General features: G+C 52.7%; 1 protein-coding gene across 2 annotated transcripts in view; it reads right to left on the bottom strand.

Moving 5' to 3' along the window:
* Window positions 1-19,081, bottom strand: part of TRPM4 (transient receptor potential cation channel subfamily M member 4) — a 42,280-nt gene that overhangs the window by 19,489 nt on the left and 3,710 nt on the right. Inside the window, exons 3-12 of one of the 2 annotated variants that reach the window (XM_059665904.1) lie at window positions 17,251-17,425; window positions 16,466-16,646; window positions 16,114-16,277; window positions 14,749-14,932; window positions 9,332-9,393; window positions 8,988-9,179; window positions 8,588-8,687; window positions 4,660-4,772; window positions 4,081-4,443; window positions 3,718-3,852 (exon numbers count right to left, since the gene is read on the bottom strand). In XM_059665904.1, coding sequence (XP_059521887.1) covers window positions 3,718-3,852; window positions 4,081-4,443; window positions 4,660-4,772; window positions 8,588-8,687; window positions 8,988-9,179; window positions 9,332-9,393; window positions 14,749-14,932; window positions 16,114-16,277; window positions 16,466-16,646; window positions 17,251-17,425 — 1,669 coding nt within the window. Of the gene's footprint in view, window positions 1-3,717; window positions 3,853-4,080; window positions 4,444-4,659; window positions 4,773-8,587; window positions 8,688-8,987; window positions 9,180-9,331; window positions 9,394-14,748; window positions 14,933-16,113; window positions 16,278-16,465; window positions 16,647-17,250; window positions 17,426-19,081 lie in introns of those variants that run through there. The other variant, XM_059665905.1, reaches the window with a different exon arrangement.

Genomic DNA, 19,081 nt, shown 5'->3' on the forward strand with positions numbered 1-19,081 from the left:
GGGGGTCGGACGACCCTTTCACAGGGGTCGCCTAAGACCATCGGAAAACACAGATATAATGACATATTGTTTTTGTGATGAATCACTATGCTTTCATTATGTTCAATTGGTCACAATGAAAAGACATCCTGCATATCAGATATTTACATGATGATTCATAACAGTAGCAACATTACAGTGATGAAGTAGCAACGAAAATAATTTATGGTTGGGGGTCACCACAACATGAGGAACTGTATTAAAGGGTCGCGGCATCAGGAAGGTTGAGAACCGCTGTGTCAGAGAGTTCAGAGAGCAGGGGCTGGGCTGGTTAGAATGGACAGGCCGGGGAGCAGCTGAAGATGTCACCCAAAATGCCGGGTAGAGAGCTTCAAACGCCATCCCTCCACAAAAGCAACAAACAAGCTGGCCCAAACTGTCAGAATCCACTTTTTAAAAAATTCTGGAACCTCATATAAAATGTACAACAAATAGGAAAATGCTTAATGAAGAACGAAACTGTTAAATTTCAGTAAGCCGTGGCTCAGTGGTTGAGCTTCGACCTGTGAACCGGGAGGTCACGGTTTGATTCCAGGTCAAGGGCACATGCCAGGGTTGCGGGCTCCATTCCCAGTGTGGGGCGTGCAGGAGGCAGCCAATCAATGATTCTCTCTCATCATGGATGCTTCTATCTCTGTCCCTCTCCCTTCCTCCCTGAAATATATATATATATATATATATATATATATATATAATTTATTTATTTTTTAAAGAGCACTGTGACATTTTAACTAACCCACTTGCCATCGCCAACTCCCCAGCTCGGTGGCACCTGAAGGTGTGGGTTTGGGGTACCAGAAGGAGCAATTCAGATCTTTTTTTTTTTTTTTTAAAGGGGAGAATGATGATTTTTATTTTTATTTTTTTTAATATATTTTATTGATTTTTTTACAGAGAGGAAGGGAGAGGGATAGAGAGTTAGAAACATCAATGAGAGAGAAACATCGATCAGCTGCCTCCTGCACACCTCCTACTGGGGATGTGCCCGCAACCAAGGTACATGCCCTTGACCGGAATCGAACCTGGGACCCTTGAGTCCGCAGGCTGATGCTCTATCCACTGAGCCAAACCGGTTAGGGCAGCAATTCAGATCTTACTCTTAGGTAACTGTGGTTGTGTGTGTGGTTGTGTGCGGCTCCCTGAAGAAAACAGCGCAAGAGCTTGCCTTTGTTCCACTGTCCTTGGAACTTCCCCAGGACAGAAGTGGCTTCCCAGGTGGTGTTTGAAAGCATTTAAAAATAAAGAGTGGCCCCCTTACAACTCGAGAACAAAAAAAAGACAAAAGAATAGCAGCCCAGGTAGTAATAGACATACTGAACAGCTCGGGAGGGAGACCCTGGGGGCACTCGGGTTTATAAAGCTCCTGTGTGTACCAAGGGACTTAGAAGGCTACATGCATTGACAAGCCTGCATGCCTGCCCAGAAATGACTGGAGAAAGCCGCGAGCTTTCACTTCAGGCTGACCTTTAGGCAACCAAACCAGGGAGCAACAGATAAAGCAGAAGTGTAAACAGCCTGCCTGCGCGTTGAAGGACAGCTCCAACACGGAGTGAATCTGCAGGCTGGGAGGGTTTGGGTTTCTCTCTCCCCGCCCCCAAGCATTTAGGGAAATCTCTATCAAGTCACCAGTTGACCCCTGAGCTAACAGAACAGGGACTCCAGTGGCTGCACATGACAAAGAATACAGACTTTACAAAAACAGCTTAGAAAGGCCACTCAGCCAACACGCCAGAAGAAGAAGCAACGAGAAACCCTGGAGGGAGGAGGTGAGCTGATATCCAGAATGGCCACTTTAGAATAATATTAAAAATTCCAGTTTCCAACAAAAAAATTATGGGGCGTGCAAAGAAACAAGAAAGTGTGGCCTATTCACAAGAAAAGAGAAATTAATAAAAACTGTCCCTAAGGAAACTCAGTGACTAGAGACAGACACTTTAAAGCAACTGTCTCAAATACGCTTAACGGAAAAGAGCTAACGGAAATTATGAAAAAGGAACTAAAACAACCCAGGTAAATGATGTCGTATCAAGTAGAGAATATGAATAAAGAGAGAGAAATAATAATAAAAAAGTAAGCAAATAAGAAATTCTGGAGCCGAAAAGTGCAATGACTGACATGAAAAATTTACCAGAAAGGCTCAGCGGCAGCTCTGAGGAGGCAGAAGAGAATTTGTGAACTTGAAGAAAAATCAATGGAGATTATACAGTTGGAGGCACATAAGGAAAAAAGAACAAAAAATTAACAAGCCCCAAGAGGCCTGTAGGACACCATAAGACATACCAATATATGCATAGTGGGAGTCCCAAAAGGGGAGGATAAGCAGAAAGCAACAAAAGAATATTTGAAGATAAGATAGCCCAACACTTTCCAAGTTTGATGAAATACATGAATTTACGCATCCAAGAAGATCAAGGCATTCCAAAGAGGAAAATTCAAAGAAATCCACACTGAGAAAGAAATCAAATTGTTGAAAGTCAAAAAGAAAGGATCTTGAAAACAGCAAGAGAGAGAAGTGACTCACACAAGGAACCTCAGTAGAATTAACATGTAGGATTAAACACTTACATATAATAACTAGAGGCCCAGTGCACATATTCGTGCACCATTGGGGTCCCTCAGCGTGGCTTGCACCCTCTCGCAATCCCAGACCCAACCGGTGCACAATCAGGGCCGGGGAGAGGCTCGTGCAGGAGGCAACCAATCGATGTGTTTCTCTCTGTCTTTCCCTTTCTCTTTCACTCTCCCTAAAAATCAATGGAAAAATGTCTTTGGGTGAGGATTAAGAAAATAATAATAAAGTCTGTATTCAACCCCTGACCTGATCAGCTGAAGAGTCCTGTCAAGATATTTCTATCACATATAGGCATAAAAATAAGCTCTATCTTAGATCCGATTTAACTCCCACAAGCTTTTCATTTATTTTTTAACCTTGCAACTTCTCAAATGTGTTCCGACACCTCTGTCCCACCTGCTGTAGTCAGGCCCTCACCTCGGCTGCCTGGAGAGCCCAGTGTGGCTTCCTTGTCTCTATCTAGTCTTCCCCTTCTACATTGCAGCTGCAACAAGGTATCTAAATGCAAGTGTACTGCCCGGCTGGCATGGCTCAGTGGTTGAGTGTCAACCTATGAGCCAGGAGGTCACAGTTCGATTCCCAGTCGGGGCATGTGCCCCGGTTGCGGGCTCTATCCCCAGTGTGGGGCGTGCAGGAGGCAGCCGATCAATGATTCTCTCTCATCATTGATGTTCCTCTCCCTCTCCCTTCATCTCTGAAATCAATAATATATTTTAAAAAATAAATATATTTTTAAAAATAAAAATATTTTAAAAAATAAAAATAAATTGCAAGTGTACCAATGTTTACATGACGCCCGTTGGCTACCGAATAACGTCTAACTTCTTTGTACAGACAGTTTGAAAGAAAAAGGTTAATTCCCATGTATGCACAAGAGAAAGGCCCAATATATATTGTTAACAGAAAAGGCCACTTACAAGAAATGCATGACATTGGGGGGGGGGGGGGGGGAGCAGCAGCAGCAGCAGCTGGAGTCATACACCAGGAACAGAGGACTGGGTGGTGGGGGTCAGGGTGACATCAGAGGTCACGGGGGACACCGGGGTCTGGGAGAACCGAAGGACAGGGACGCGGAGAGCAGAATCAGCGGCCAAGGCAGCACTCACTATCTCCCAGAAGTACAAGGCCATCTGCGCCCTGTTCAGGAGCAGCGCCCAGAGAAACAGGTCGCTCCAGGGGGTCTGCCCCAGCACCGCGTCCAGCATGAGCTCCGAGGGGGCCCTGTGGCAGAGCAGCTGGGACTGCAGGCGAGGGGGCGTGGTGAGTGCTGGCCCCGCCCCGCCCCGCCCTGACCCCACCCCCATCGCCCCAGTCTTTTCACACACCCTCAGCTGGCCACACCCCCTCCCGTGTAGCCACACCCCTCCCAGCGTAGCCACACCCCCTCCCAGCGTAACCACACCCCCTCCCAGCGTAGCCACACCCCCAGCCCTTCTGGGTCTCCCCCACCAGCATCCCCGGGTCCTTACGCTCTCCGGGCAGCCATGGTCGCTGTCCCTGCAGCCGTGGTCCCGGTGGGGATCCCCCGCGGCCCACGCGCGGTACCTCGGCGCGCACATCTCACCCAGCAGCATCCGGAGCACCCGCCCCACGTCGGGGAGCCGGGGCTCGGCGGAGGGCTTCTGGGCTGGGGTTTTGGCGCCCGCGCCGTGGGACGCCTGGTCCAGGAGGCTGCGGATGAGCGAGCTGGGGGGCGCCGCGCTGTAGAGCTGGGCCAGGCGCGTCGGGGTCAGGAAGTGGCCCAGGCTGAGGCCACGCGAGATGAGCAGGCGCACGAACTCCGGCCGGTCATTCAGGAGGGCGTCCATGAGCGAGGCCTCCAGGTGGACGGACTGACAGGGGCGGGATGCAGGGGGGGAGAGATGAGCAGGGGCAGGCAGGAGGCCAGGCGTGGTCAGAGGTGAAGGGCCAGGGATGGGGGTACAGAATTGAGTGACGGATGGAGAGGGAACAGGATGCGGACACTGGACAATAAGAAGCGGATGGACAGACCACATGTCAAGTGCCTCCCCTTGTCGGGACCCCCAGCCCCGGTTCCGCCCCCTCACCCGCCACTGGATGTCACCCCGGAAGAGTTCGCTCTGGGCAATGTCCACGCGGTTCCAAGCCACAGCCAAACGCAGCTCGTCCAGGTAAGCGGAGGCCTCGGAGCTCCCGCAGGCTGCAAGGGAGAGAGGGGAAGGGAAAAGTCAGGGGGAGGGCGGGGACATCGGATGCGTGTCTGTTTTGCTTTGGGGATGCCCGACATTTAAATTCCATATCAAGCCCAGCTGGTGTGGCTCGGTGGTTGAGCATCAACCCATGAACCAAGAGGTCACTGGTTCAATTCCCGGTCAGGGCACCTGCCCGGGTGTCCAGCTCGATCCCCAGGAGGGAACGTGCGGGAGGCAGCCAATTGATGTTTCTCTCACATTGATGTTTCTATCTCTGTATCCCTCTCCCTTCCTCTCTCTCTCTCTCTCTCTCTCAAAAAAAAATCAATAAATTTTTTTTAAAAATCCCATATAAGTGGTGCTGTTGGCAGATTCTGGGGTCTTCAGAAGTCAAGCAGAAGGTCATTCAACTCAGGGGCAGAGAGCAGCCAGTGTGTAGAGGCCCCAGGAAGAAAGAAGGGAATCATTCACTCCCTGAACATTATTGAGGTAGGTTATGGACCAGGCACTGGGAGGGATGGAGAAATTGGATCCAGTCCCTGCCCGGAAGGAACTCATTCCAGGGAAATAGGTCCCGGAACCACACAACTACCCTCAGGGTGATGGGCACCGCCGGAGGCGGGCATGGCATGTGATTAGGGCCAGGGAGGCTGCAGTCACCGGGGTCTGAGTGCCACAGCTGGGCCCTGAGGCGGGGCTTGGGGGAGGCCGGTGGAGTTGAAGGTGTGCATCTCAGGCGGAAAGCGCCTTCGGCAGCAGGAGCAGCTGGAGCAAAGGCGGGTGCAGGAAAACGCAGGAGCCGATCGCAAACCCAAGTCGCCCTCACGTCCTGAAACGTGGAGTACGTGTAAGAGGGAAGAGGGGGCAGGAGCAGAAAATGAGGCTAGGAAAAAATGCGAATATAGACGAAACAAGTATGCAAGACGAGTGTGGATGGGAGAGTTGGAAGGGGTAGACCTCAGCGAAGTACCTCAATCAGATTGAGGACGTCTTTAGCAAAGGCCAGCTTAGGAGCACCCTAATGAAGTTAATAACAGTGTGCCTACCTATATAGTTTAAGTTTAAAAAATTTGGCTCTCAAAAGAAATTCCAATCGTTGTACTGTTGATATTTGGCTCTGTTGACTCATGAGTTTACCGACCACTGTTCTAGGGACTCTGGGAGACCCTGGGGGTCCTTAAGAAGAGCAAGGAAGCCGTAACTGGTTTGGCTCAGTGGGTAGGGCGTCGGCCTGCAGACTGAAGGGTCCCGGGTTCGATTCTGGTCAGGGGCATGTGCCTTGGTTGCGGGGCACATCCCCAGTGGGGGGTGTGCGGGAGGCGGCTGATGGATGTTTCTCTCTCATCAATGTTTCTAGCTCTCTGTCCCTCTCCCTTCCTCTCTCTAAAAAATCAATAAAATATATTTTAAAAATAAACAAATAAAATAAAATAAAATAAAAATAAAAAATAAATGCCATTTAACAAAGAAAAATCAACCAAAAAAATGAGTTCGCGTGTCGCCTCTGACACGCGTGTCATAGGTTCGCCATCACTGGCCTAAGCCCTCTCTCTCCAGCCCGACTCTCTCCCCTCCCCTGACTGTCCCCAAGGCCCCAGCTCCATCCTGTCCCATCACCTCTGCTGCAGTCTCTTCCTTTCCTCAGTCTCTCCTCTCCTCTCTAGTCTGCCCCACCTGACCCCCAGGGTCCTTCTACACACAGGACTGACCCTGTCCCTCCCATGCCCCTCAGGACAAAGCCTCAGCTGAGGCCCGGGATGGTCTGGCCCCGCCCCCCTCAGTGGCTGTCTCAGGCCACGCGCTGCATGCCATCCACGTGGCTCTCCCCCCCTCCCCCACCCCCCACACAGCCCGTGCAGTGGGCTGGATGGAGAGTCAGACAGGCCCGAATGGAAGCCTGGCCTCTGTTACCTCGTGTGACCCTGGCCAAGCCACTTCCCCCCTCTCTGTGTCTCAGTTTCTCCATCTGCAAAGTGGGGAGGAAATCCTGCAGGCGGGGAGGAGGGTCAGGGACAGAAACGCACGCCAGCTGCTCAGCACAGCGCCTGGCTCCCGCTAGACTCTTAAGGAGCCTTCGTCCCTTCCCCCTCCCTCCTTCCTCACCTGCTGAAACCCCATCCACTCCACTCGGCCATCACCCAGCCCGCAGCCCGCCCGCCGGCTCCAGTTTCCCCGCAGAGTGTGATCGGATCGCTTCCGCCGCCACCCCCACCCCCCCAAACCACGTCTCGCTGCGCTGCTGCTTTCTCCCAAGGAGCTCGGACCTGAACTTCCTTCGGCCCACTGTCATCCTCTGTGTGAGGAGGAGTCCCCGTGAGAAAGAGGGCCACACTGAGAAGACCTCTCATTTACTGGGTCCCCCCACCCAGGCACCAGGCACTGCTCAGAAGCTGCCTCTCAGCTCACAACACCCTGCAAGGTATTATCTCCAATTTTTCAGAGAGAGAGAAATTAGGACTCGGCGAGGAAAGCCTCTTTCTCAAGCCCACTATGCACACAGCTTTATCTGACTCCCAAATCAGAAGCAACTGTTCTTTCTGCCGCCACAGAACATGGTGGATACGATTGGGGGGGGGGGGCGGGGGGGGGGGAGGTGGCCTGGGGCTGAGAACACCTTGTAAATTGATACTATGCCTCTTAGGAGTTTTTAGCTGGGGTGTTTTCCCTGTGAAATTCGTCTAACACCAAAAATAACCTCCCCGCCCACATCCCCACAGAGCCCTGGGAAATCCCCGTGACCACTTATGTCTCCCATCTCCTCATCTTACTAAGTCCAAATTCCACTGGGTCTCCAAGGCCCAATTTAAACACCATTCCTCTTAGAATTTCCTCCCCTTACTGACGGCGGTTCCTCCCCCAAGCTTTTGTCTTAAATTTTATTTAAGGTTGCATCCAAACAGCCCTGGTAGGATCAGGGGCTCTTGCGAGCAGGATACGGATCTGCTGTAACCTCTGGAGCCTAGGATGGTGCTTGTTGAATGAATAAACCAGCCCTGTCCTCAGCGTCCACCAGGTGCCATCATGCCCCTGACCTTGGTTTTCATCATTCATTCCTCCTGTGAAACATCAGGAGTTCCTCACTGGGAGGCAGTGCTCTGGCTCATCTCTGACTCCCCACCCTGCAGTGCTTGAAACATAACATACTTGAGGCACGTAGAAAGGGAAGAAAGGGTGAGTGGATGGATGGATGGATGGATGGATGGATGGATGGATGGATGGATGGATGGGTGAATGGATAGATGGATGGATGGGTGGATGGATGGATGGATGGATGGATGGATGGATGGATGGATGAGTGAATGGATGGGTGGATGGATGGATGGATGGATGGATGGATGGATGGATGGATGGATGGGTGAATGGATAGATGGATGGATGGGTGGATGGATGGATGGATGGATGGATGGATGGATGGATGGATGGATGGATGAGTGAATGGATGGGTGGATGGATGGATGGATGGATGGATGGATGGATGGATGGATGTGTGGGTGCATGGATGGATGGATGGATGGATGGGTGGATGGATGGATGGATGGATGGATGGATGGATGGATGGATGGATGGATGGATAAAGGATGAAAGGATGGATAAATGGATCCGACAGAAGGAAAGCAGTGCTGAAATATAAAGAAAGTCTCTTGGGAAACTGTTCAAAAGCACCATGCAAAGCCTCAAGAAACAGTGCAAAGGAGAAGGATAAAAAGAAATAGGTGTGGAGGGGCACGGCCTCAGAGGAGAGGGAATGAGTAAGCACCCAGGCCAGGAAAACTGTCCAAAGTTGAGCAGACAGGGTGGAGGAATTTGGGGGTCCAAGTCTTACCCTTGACAAGAGCCCTCAAAACAATGGTCTCGAATTCCTCAGGGCCGTCCTCAGAGGAATAGACTGTCAGCAGCTCCTTCCGGGTCATGATCCGCTCCACCTGCAGAACACCAAATTCTGCATCGCCAGCCCGCTCCACCGGGGCCCTGGCCACAGGGACACAGGGGGCCTCAGGACCTGGTCTTCCAGGCGCCCAGCTCCCTCTACTCCCAGAACCCGGGAGTCCAGGCCCCCAGGCCTCTCCTCCCTCAAACCCACGAGTCTGGGTCCCTACTACCCTCTTCCCTTGGATCCAGGACTCCCAGCCCTCAGCAAGCACCCTCTTCTCTCCAGTCCCAGGAGCTCAGGCCCCCAGCTCCCTTCCATCTCAGGATCCAGAGTCGGGCCCTCCATGTCATACCTGAGCCTGCAGGACTTCGGGGTCCCCTTTGGGGAAGAAACGCCTAATCCGATCTCGGGCATCCCCTTGCCTGCCCCCTCCTCTCCCTGGAGCCAGAGTGTCTTCCAGGATCTCCGCCAGGCAGTCCGCAGCGCCCCCAGACCCGGCCACCAGGAGGCAGGGGAGCTGGGCCTGGGTGGCGTTCTCTATCCGCTACAAGATAAAGGGGGGAGTTAGGTCAGGGAAGGGAGGGATGAAGGGATTCACCCCACCTGAAGTACAGGTCCCCCACTCCCTCCTCCCCTGAAACCCAGGGCCCGCGCCCCCAGCCCCGGACACCCAGGTGTCTGGGCTCTTGCCTGTACCTTCAGCATCTTCTCATTCCCATCAATCAGAAGGAGCAGGACGGGGATGTCAATGCCAGTCCCTGGGGAGAGCAGAGGGCCAGGGTGTGGTCACCTCCGTCCGCCTTTGCCAGGGACGGTGGACATTTGCCAGGAGTCCCTGCGGCAAAGGCTGGCTTCTGCCCAGTCCTCTGCCCTGAGGCTCATGGGAATTGTCCTGTCTTTGAGCACCTGGGGAGGGGCCCGGTTTTGAAGACAGGAATGCTCAGCTCCCCGAGGAAGGAGGGACCGGGGCCCCGACTCCTGGCTTCCCGAGCGAGGCCCGTGTTTGCTAGCGGCAGTTCTGTGGTTGCTGAAGATCGGGAGCCAGGAGAAGATGAAGGTTCAAACAGGAAATGAAGGAAATAAGGAAAAGGAAGGACGATCCAAACGCAATAAAGATATCTACCAAAGCCACATATTAAAGTCACACAAGATCTGTTCCCATTACAGGAAGAAATGAGACCGCATTATTATTATTCACACTCATCCGGGCATAATGGTGTCAAAGAATAAAATAATGAAAATGGTATTTTTTTTTTTACGCTGGAAGAGACAAGGAATTTATTTGGAGGCAATACGATTTATAGTCTCAGACAGTTGTAGAGACTCCCCTCAGTATGAGTAAATATTAATAAGAGAATTTGGTAAGAAAATTGATATAAGAAAAATAAACAGAAATCAAGAACTTTTCTCAAAACATGTCTCTTATTCACGTTTTGATTTTTAAAAAAGTATAGAATACCTGGGAATTAATTCATCCAGAAAAATACTAGACCTTTATGAAGAAATTGACCAAAAAAAAATTATGTAAGGACAAGGCCTGAATAAATGGAAAAACTAGTGCCATGTTAACCTGTCACAAAGTAACAAAGGAATTAAATGTAGTTTGGGGAAAGAAGGAGGGTAGGAGGAATTTGGAAGTGTTTCGGTTTATTTTATTCTTTAATATATTTTTTAGTGATTTTTAGAGAGATAGGAAGTGAGAGGGATAGAGAGATCGAAACATCAATGAGAGAGGAAGCTATCCATTGGCCGCCTCCTGCACGCCCCCACTGGGGATCGAGCCCACAACCCGGGCATGCGCCCTGCCTGGGAATCGAACCAGTGACCTCTTGGTTCCTGGGTCGATGCTCAACCGCTGAGCCACACCAGCCAGGCTCCTTTGTGTTTTTTGTTTTTTTTAATGGAACACGATCATTTTAAAATTCACATGGAAGAATAAATGTCAGAGTTAAGAAATTTTGAGCCCTATGAACAAGGAGGTCACGGTTCAATTCCTGGTCACCGCACACACTGAGTTGCAGGCTGGATCCCCAGTAGGGGGCGTGCAGGAGGCAGCCAACCAATGATTCTCTCTCATCACTGATGTTTCTCTCTCTCTCCCTCTCCTTTCCTCTCTGAAATCAATAAAAAACAAATATTTTTTAAAGTTTACAATACATCTAATATTCAAAGGGTTACTATTGACAGGATACAAAAATGCCTATAAAAAGACAAGAAAGAAAGAATCCAATTTTAAAATATGCTGGCTGGTGTTGCTCATTGGTTAGAGCATCAGCCTGTGCACCGAAGGGTCACAGGTTCAATTCCTGGTTAAGGGCACGTACCTGGGTTGCAGGTTCAATCAGGGAGGAGCACATGCAGGAGGCAACCAATAGATGTGTCTCTCACATTGATGCTTCTCTCTCTCTCTCACCTCCCTCTCCCTCCCTTCCACTCTCTCTAAAAATTAAAGGGAAAAATATCCTTGGATGAGGATTGGCAACAACAACAACAAGATGTAGACAGAATATGAACAGGCAATTCATAACTGAGGAAATCTGATTGGCCAACAAAATATGTTTACATCTCTTAATAGTATTAGATGAATTAAAAAAATCAAATTAAAAGTGAGATGTTACTTTTTACCCATCAAATTGGAAAAAATAAAATAATTGAAGCAAGAGTATCCAGAGCTGGTTGAGACTAAATGGAAAAGGACATTCTCACACATTCTCGATGGGAGTGAAAATTGCTACAAGTTTTTATTTTATTTTATTTTACTTTGTAATATATTTCATTGATTTTTTACAGAGAGGAAGGGAGAGGGATAGACAGTTAGAAACATCGATCAGCTGTCTCCTGCACACCCACCACTGGGGATGTGCCCGCAACCAAGGTACATGCCTTTGACTGGAATCGAACCTGGGACCTTTCGGTCCGCAGGCCGACGCACTGAGCCAAACCGGTCAGGGCACTACAAGTTTTTAGAAAAATTATCTAGTCTACCTATTGATATACACCCACAGCAATATCACTCGGGGAATCTACTGTATAGAATTTAAGACACCTGTAATGTAATTCTGCATGTCCACACAAAGATATTTATCCAGCATTCCTTATAGTGCCAAGCACTGGTAAAGCCTTAAGTATCCATCAACTCAGAAACATAAACAACAGATGTTACCCCCATAACTAAGGAATATCATACAACTACTTACTAGAAGTGGGAGCAAGGTGAAGAAGTTGGGACCCTCCCCCCACTCCCCCCCAAAGAAAGAAGTTCGGACCTAAAGGGATGGCCATAAGAAAGTGTCATATGAGCCCTAGCCAGCTTGGCTCAGTGGATAGAGCGTTGGCCTGCGGACTGAAGGGTCCCGGGTTCGATTCCAGCCAAGGGCACGTGCCTGGGTTGCGGGCTTGATCCCCAGTGGGGGTGTGTAGGAGGCAGCCAATCAGTGATTCTCTCTCATCATTGATGTTTCTATGTCTCTCTCTCTCTCCTTCTGCCTTCCTCTCTGATATCAATAAAGAAATATATATTTTAAAAAAAGAAAGTGTAATATGTATAACATAAGAAAGAAACACCATATAGCTGGAAATATAATTGCGTAGAATTTTATAAGCATAGATAAAGGGATAAAGGGATAAAGTCTAAATTGTGTAAGACTAATTACGCCAATAGAGGGTTGGAGCTAGGTAGGGAAGGTAATTAACTGTTTCTTTATATATCTTGGTATGAGCTGATTTGTTCCAAAGGGCGAACGTTAGAACTGCCATAATATATTAGGTTGCATGAAAAGCCGGTCTCAAAAGGTTATGCATTTTATTATTCTATTTATATGGCCTTCTGGAAAAGAGAAGATGAGAGTGATGGTGAAGAGATCAGTGGTTGCTAGGGGCTGGGGTACAAAAGAAATGGATGCCTTCAAGGTAAGAGGCCCATACTGTGTCCTGATTGTGGAAATGGTCACATGAATCTATAACCATAGCGCTGCACACCCCAAAAATAAGTTTTACTGTAAGAACATTAAAAACAAATAAGATTAATGTAGCCAGAAAGCGAAGTAAAGTTTAAAAATTAAACAGAAATTTTTGCCAAAAAAACCCACTTTTGTTTTAGTTGATATTCTTCACTATACATGTATTTAGTTCATCAATTTCTGCCCTTTTCTGTTTTATTTTCTTGCTTCTATGTTCCCTAGATTTGATTTGTTGTGTTGTTTCTAGGGTTCTTTTTTTACTTTTTATTTTTATTGCTTTTTATTTATTTATTTTTTAAATATATTTTTATTGATTTCAGAGGAGAAGGGAGAGGCAGAGAGAGATAGAAACATCAATCATGAGAAAGAATCATTGATCGGTTGCCTCCTGCACGCCACCCACTGGGGATCGAGCCCGCAACCCCAGGCATGTGCCCTTGACTGGAATCGAACCCAGGACCTCTCAGTCCACAGGCTGACGCTCTATCCACTGAGCCAAACTGGCTAGGGCTATTTTTATTCATTTTCAGAGAGAGAGGAAGGGAGATGGGGAGAGAGAGAGAAACATTGATGTGAGAGCAGAACACCGATCAGCTGCCTCCTGCACACCCTCTACCAGAGATGGAACCTGAAACCCGGACAAGTGCCCTGACCGGAATCAAATCTTTTGGTGCACGGGAGGGTGCCTAACCACTTAGCCACACCAGCCAGGGCTCTAAAGCTTTTCAAATTGGAGGCTTAAATCAACCATTTTCAGCCTTTCTTCTTCTTTTGGATATTATGCACTTAAACCTACACATTTTCCTCTAAGTATTGCATTAGCTGCATCTCAAAAGCATCAGTATGTCATATATTCAAAACGTGTCTTGTTTTGTTTTCTTTTACTCATGGGTTATTTACAAACCACCACTCAGGCAATGATACGGATGAAGCCCACAGAAATGATGCCGGGCCCTGGCTGGTGTGGCTCAGTGGATGGAGCAGGGGTCCTCAAACTTTTTAACAGGGGGCCAGTTCACTGTCCCTCAGACCGTTGGAGGGCCGGACTATAGTTTAAAAAAAAACTATGGCCAGACCGGTTTGGCTCAGTGGATGGAGCGTCCGCCTGCGGGCTGAAGGGTCCCAGGTTCGATTCCGGTCAAGGGCATGTACCTGGGTTGCGGGCACATCCCCAGTAGGAGATGTGCAGGAGGTGGCTGGTCGATGTTTCTCTCTCATCGATGTTTCTGACTCTCTATCTCTCTCCCTTCCTCTCTGTAAAAAAAAAAAAAAAAAAATCAATAAAAATATATTTTAAAAAATAAAGAAGAAAAAGAAATGATGTCGGGTGTCAGAAGCCAGGCTCCAAAAGGTACAGATGGTAGTGAGGACAAACACAGGTCAGAACTACTCTGGGATGCTAGAAGCAGGATGAGATGGCCCATGGTGCGGGCGGAAGGCTTCTGGGGCTGCTAATATTGCTTCTCGATCTAGGTGCTGGTGGCGTAAGAAAATTTAGTTTATTAAAAAAAATGGCCGAAACCGGTTTGGCTCAGTGGATGGAGCGTCGGCCTGCGGACTGAAAGGTCCCGGGTTCGATTCCGGTCAAGGGCATGTACCTGGGTTGCGGGCATATCCCCAGTGGGAGATGTGCAGGAGGCAGCTGATCGATGTTTCTCTCTCATCGATGTTTCTAGCTCTCTGTCTCTCTCCCTTCCTCTCTGTAAAAAATCAATAAAATATATTTAAAAAAAAAAAAATGCCCTGACCGGTTTGGCTCAGTGGATAGAGCGTCAGCCTGCGGACTCAAGGGTCCCGGGTTCGATTCTGGCCAAGGGCATGTACCTTGGTTGCTGGCACATCCCCAGTGGGGAGTGTGCAGGAGGCAGCTGATCAATGTTTCTAACTTTCTATTCTTCTCCCTTCCTCTCTGTAAAAAAATCATTAAAATATATATTAAAAAAATAATAAAATAAAAATAAAAATAAAAATCAGCGAGCTGTCCACTCCTGTGCATTTCCGATTTCAGATAAAGATTTTTTTTAAAAAAAATACAGCAAATGCCGGGAAGGCCTGGACCACAGAAACCTCCTCCTCGCCCCAAACCCCAAATCCTGGCCAGATCAGGCCGCTGGGTCCCGAGCCGGGGCCGGGGCCAGTGGAGACGCCACGCACCTGCCACGCCCGTCTTCTGCTGGGCGATGTAGGACTCGAAGCGCAGGCGGAAGCGGTTCTCGCCGCCCAGGCGGCCGTGGGTGCCATCGTCCACCAGGAGGAAGGCCGAGTAGTTGTAGTCCAGAGGGAACTGCACCCCGTCCTGGGGGTCCCCGCGCCACCGGTAACTCGCAGGGAACGAGCCCTGGGGGTGAGGGGCCAGACCAGGGAGTCTTTCCATCAGACCCGGGGGTCCAGGCCCCCAGCCCTCCTCCCTCAGACCCGGGGGTCCAGGCCCCCAGCCCTCCTCCCTCAGACCCGGGGGTCCAGGCCCCCAGCCCCTCCTCCCTCAGACCCGGGAGTCCAGACCCCAGCCCTCCACCCTCAGACCCGGGGGTCCAGGCCCCCAGCCCTCCTCCCTCAGACCCGGGGGTCCAGGCCCCCAGCCCTCCTCCCTCAGACCCGGGGGTCCAGGCCCCCAGCCCTCCTCCCTCAGACCCGGGGGTCCAGGCCCCCAGCCCTCCTCCCTCAGACCCGGGGGTCCAGGCCCCCAGCCCTCCTCCCTCAGACCGGGGGTCCAGGCCCCCAGCCCTCCTCCCTCAGACCCGGGGGTCCAGGCCCCCAGCCCTCCTCCCTCAGACCGGGGGTCCAGGCCCCCAGCCCTCCTCCCTCAGACCCAGGGATCCAGGCCCCCAGCCCTCCTCCCTCAGACCGGGGGTCCAGGCCCCCAGCCCTCCTCCCTCAGACCCGGGGGTCCAGGCCCCCAGCCCTCCTCCCTCAGACCGGGGGTCCAGGCCCCCAGCCCTCCTCCCTCAGACCCGGGGGTCCAGGCCCCCAGCCCTCCTCCCTCAGACCCAGGGGTCCAGAGCCCCAGCCCCTCCTCCCTCAGACCCGGGAGTCCAGACCCCCAGCCCCTCCTCCCTCGGACCCAGGGGTCCAGAGCCCCAGCCCCTCCTCCCTCAGACCCGGGGGTCCAGGCCCCCAGCCCCTCCTCCCTCAGACCCGGGAGTCCAGACCCCCAGCCCCTCCTCCCTCGGACCCAGGGGTCCAGGCCCCCAGCCCCTCCTCCCTCAGACCCGGGAGTCCAGACCCCCAGCCCCTCCTCCCTCGGACCCAGGGGTCCAGGCCCCCAGCCCCTCCTCCCTCAGACCCGGGAGTCCAGACCCCCAGCCCCTCCTCCCTCGGACCCAGGGGTCCAGAGCCCCAGCCCCTCCTCCCTCAGACCCGGGGGTCCAGGCCCCCAGCCCCTCCTCCCTCAGACCCGGGAGTCCAGACCCCCAGCCCCTCCTCCCTCGGACCCAGGGGTCCAGGCCCCCAGCCCCTCCTCCCTCAGACCCAGGAGTCCAGGCCCCCAAACCCCTCCTTTTCCAAGCCCCCGGGTCCTACCTTGGGGTTGGTGAGGGCCTCTCTATTGCGAACCACTCCCCAGGGGGCCACGCCCATGGCCACCACCTTGGTGCCCCCAGTGCTGGCTGTCTGGTGGTCCCGCACAGCGACGCCCACATGCCGGCCAATGCCGGTGTGCAGCCCCCCGGTGACAATCCAGGCCCCTACAGACACAGAGGGGGTGATGACGGTGAGGTCCGGCAGCACACAGGTGCATAAAGACAGAGAGAGAGAACAGAGTGTGAGACAAACACCCCCACACAGAGGGGGCAGGCAGCATCCCAGAGAAGTGGGGGAGACGAGCAGCCAGCCCCGGCCCAGGAGGCAGAGCCCCCCTCCCGCCCTCAGTCACCTGTGCTCTGCGCGGCCCGCACCAGCCCGCTGCGCAGCAGGTCCTGCAGCCAGGTCTGGAGGATGGGGCCCCCCGACCCCCCCAACACTGACACCACCAGGTTCGGGGCCCGGAAGCCCCATGTGCGCGTGACCAGATTATAAACTGTAGCCGGATCCGTGCGGTCAGAGAGTCGGAGGAACTGTGGACACAGGGGAGGGGGGGACACAGGAGGGGCACAGAGACCAGAAGGAAGCAGAGGCCCAAAGGGACCCGGAGGGCGGACAGAGCCCCAGAGAGAGCAGGACACCCAGAGAGAGGGGGACGCAGACCCAGAGAGAGGGGGACGCAGACCCAGAGAGAGGGGGACACAGACCCAGAGAGAGGGGGACACAGACACCCAGAGAGAGGGGGACAGACACCCAGAGAGAGGGGGACACAGACACCCAGAGAGAGGGGGACAGACACCCAGAGAGAGGGGGACACAGACACCCAGAGAAAGGGGGACAGACACCCAGAGAGAGGAGGACAGACACCCAGAGAGAGGGGGACACAGACCCAGAGGGAGGGGGACAGACACCCAGAGAGAGGAGGACAGACACCCAGAGGGAGGGGGACAGACACCCAGAGGGAGGGGGACACAGACACCCAGAGGGAGGGGGACAGACACCCAGAGGGAGGTGAAGACAGGGGTGGGCAAATGGGGAGACACCTGTTCAGCTGGGGCGCCCCAGGCCCCAGCTCCGAGAGCCCCCAGGCTGCCGCCCCGCTGGCCGCCCTGGCCCTGCCCAGCATGCAGGCCTCACATTGCTGGCCTTGCGGCCGGCACCCATGAAGTCCAGGTCCCCGTAGGCATCGGTGGGCTTCTCCGTGGTGTGCAAGTCACTGTCCCACACCGTCACCACGGCCGCCCCGAACGCGTCCTCCACGGCCACGGACAGGTGGGCACTCCGGGGACGCCCGCACTGGCACAGGGTCCCTCTGCAGGGGAGGGACAAGGGGGCGCGTGAGCCCCAGAGACGGCCCCCGGCCCCGAGCGTCTTGGAGACGTGTCCATGCTTCTGCCCGCGCCCCAGAGGCCGTCCCCGTCCCCGCTGACCCCGGCCCTGCCCCTTCCTGGCGCCACAGCCTGAGGAGGACACGGGCGGAGGAGAGACAGCCGCCTTGCCCACCAGGACGGTGGGTCCTCGCTGCCCCATCCACACGGACCATGTTCACCGAGGACAGAACCATCCAGAGAGGCTGAGGCAGCTGTGTGGCTTTGGGTGAGTGGCTTCACCTCTCTGAGCTAAATCCCCTCAAAGCAAAAGGCAATAACAACACAGCCTGGCGCGTCGCCCTGAGAGGCGCCAGCGGCATCGTGCAACGTGCCCTGGAACGAGGGCGACATACCAGGCGCTGCATGGGCTCCACGCAGAGCTTTAAATAACCTCGAATGACAGACACGGCGAGGGCGTCGCTCCTTTTTCAGTCCTGATTACTGCCCGGGAGAGAGGCTCGGCTGGGGCCGGAACGGGGCGCCCCACCCCGTGCACAGCTTTCTCTTTAACACAGAAACGCCGGCTGCAGGCTCTGAGACGGGGCTGGCGACAGCTTCCGGCGAGAGGGCCAACTCCTTTCTTTGGTTTTCATTGTAATAGTCTTGTGTGGCTCGTTTCTCTTTGCGGCAAGTGCACCACCTATGATACTTTCCCCCCTAAACGAACATACAAGTAGCCCCTGCTATCTCAATGCCATTGGCCAGAGGTGGGTTTTTAATATGTGTTTATTGATTTCTCTTAGAGAGAGAAGGGAGAGGGATAGAAACACCAACCACTGGGGATGTGCCCACAACCCGGGCACCTGCCCTGACCGGGAATCCAGCCGTGACCACTGAGCCACACCGGCCAGGCTTGAAGATTTTTTAATTTGACTTTTATTTTATTTTTTTAAAAAATATATTTTATTGATTTTTTACAGAGAGGAAGGGAGAGAGATAGAGAGCCAGAAACATCGATGAGAGAGAAACATCGATCAGCTGCCTCCGGCACATCTCCCACTGGGGATGTGCCCGCAACCCAGGTACATGCCCTTGACCGGAATCGAACCTGGGACCCCTCAGTCCGCAGGCCGACGCTCTATCCACTGAGCCAAACCGGTTTCGGCTTAATTTGACTTTTAGAGAGAGAGGAAGCGAGAGGGAGAGAGAGAGAGAACCATCAATATGAGAGCAAAACATCAGCTGTCTCCTGCATGCTCCCTATCAGGGATCGAGCCCGCAGCCGGGCATGTGCCCTGATCAGGAATCGAACCCGCATCCTTTCAGTGCCTGGGACGACACTCCACCAACTGAACCACACCGGCCAGAGCCGGCACCAGAGTTTTAGAAAGCAAGGAACCCGGGTTTGGGGAAGGAGGGGTTTAGCTGCAAATGTATCTGAATCTCTTTGGTCCTCGATTCCAGAACGGGGGACGCGCGTTTACACAAAGGCAGTGAGTGAGGACCAACTTTACGGGAAGGACAGCACAAGCGGCACATGGATTTGGTAAGAGCTGTGAAGACCGAACTTTGGTCAACAAAAGAATGGCCACCCGGTCCGTGAACAGAATACGCTCGGCCCAGCACCCGGCACAGGGAGAGCCTCAGGGGGGACGCAC

The sequence above is a fragment of the Myotis daubentonii genome, chromosome 15, assembly GCF_963259705.1.
Source record: "Myotis daubentonii chromosome 15, mMyoDau2.1, whole genome shotgun sequence".
NCBI classification, from domain to species: Eukaryota; Metazoa; Chordata; class Mammalia; order Chiroptera; family Vespertilionidae; genus Myotis; species Myotis daubentonii.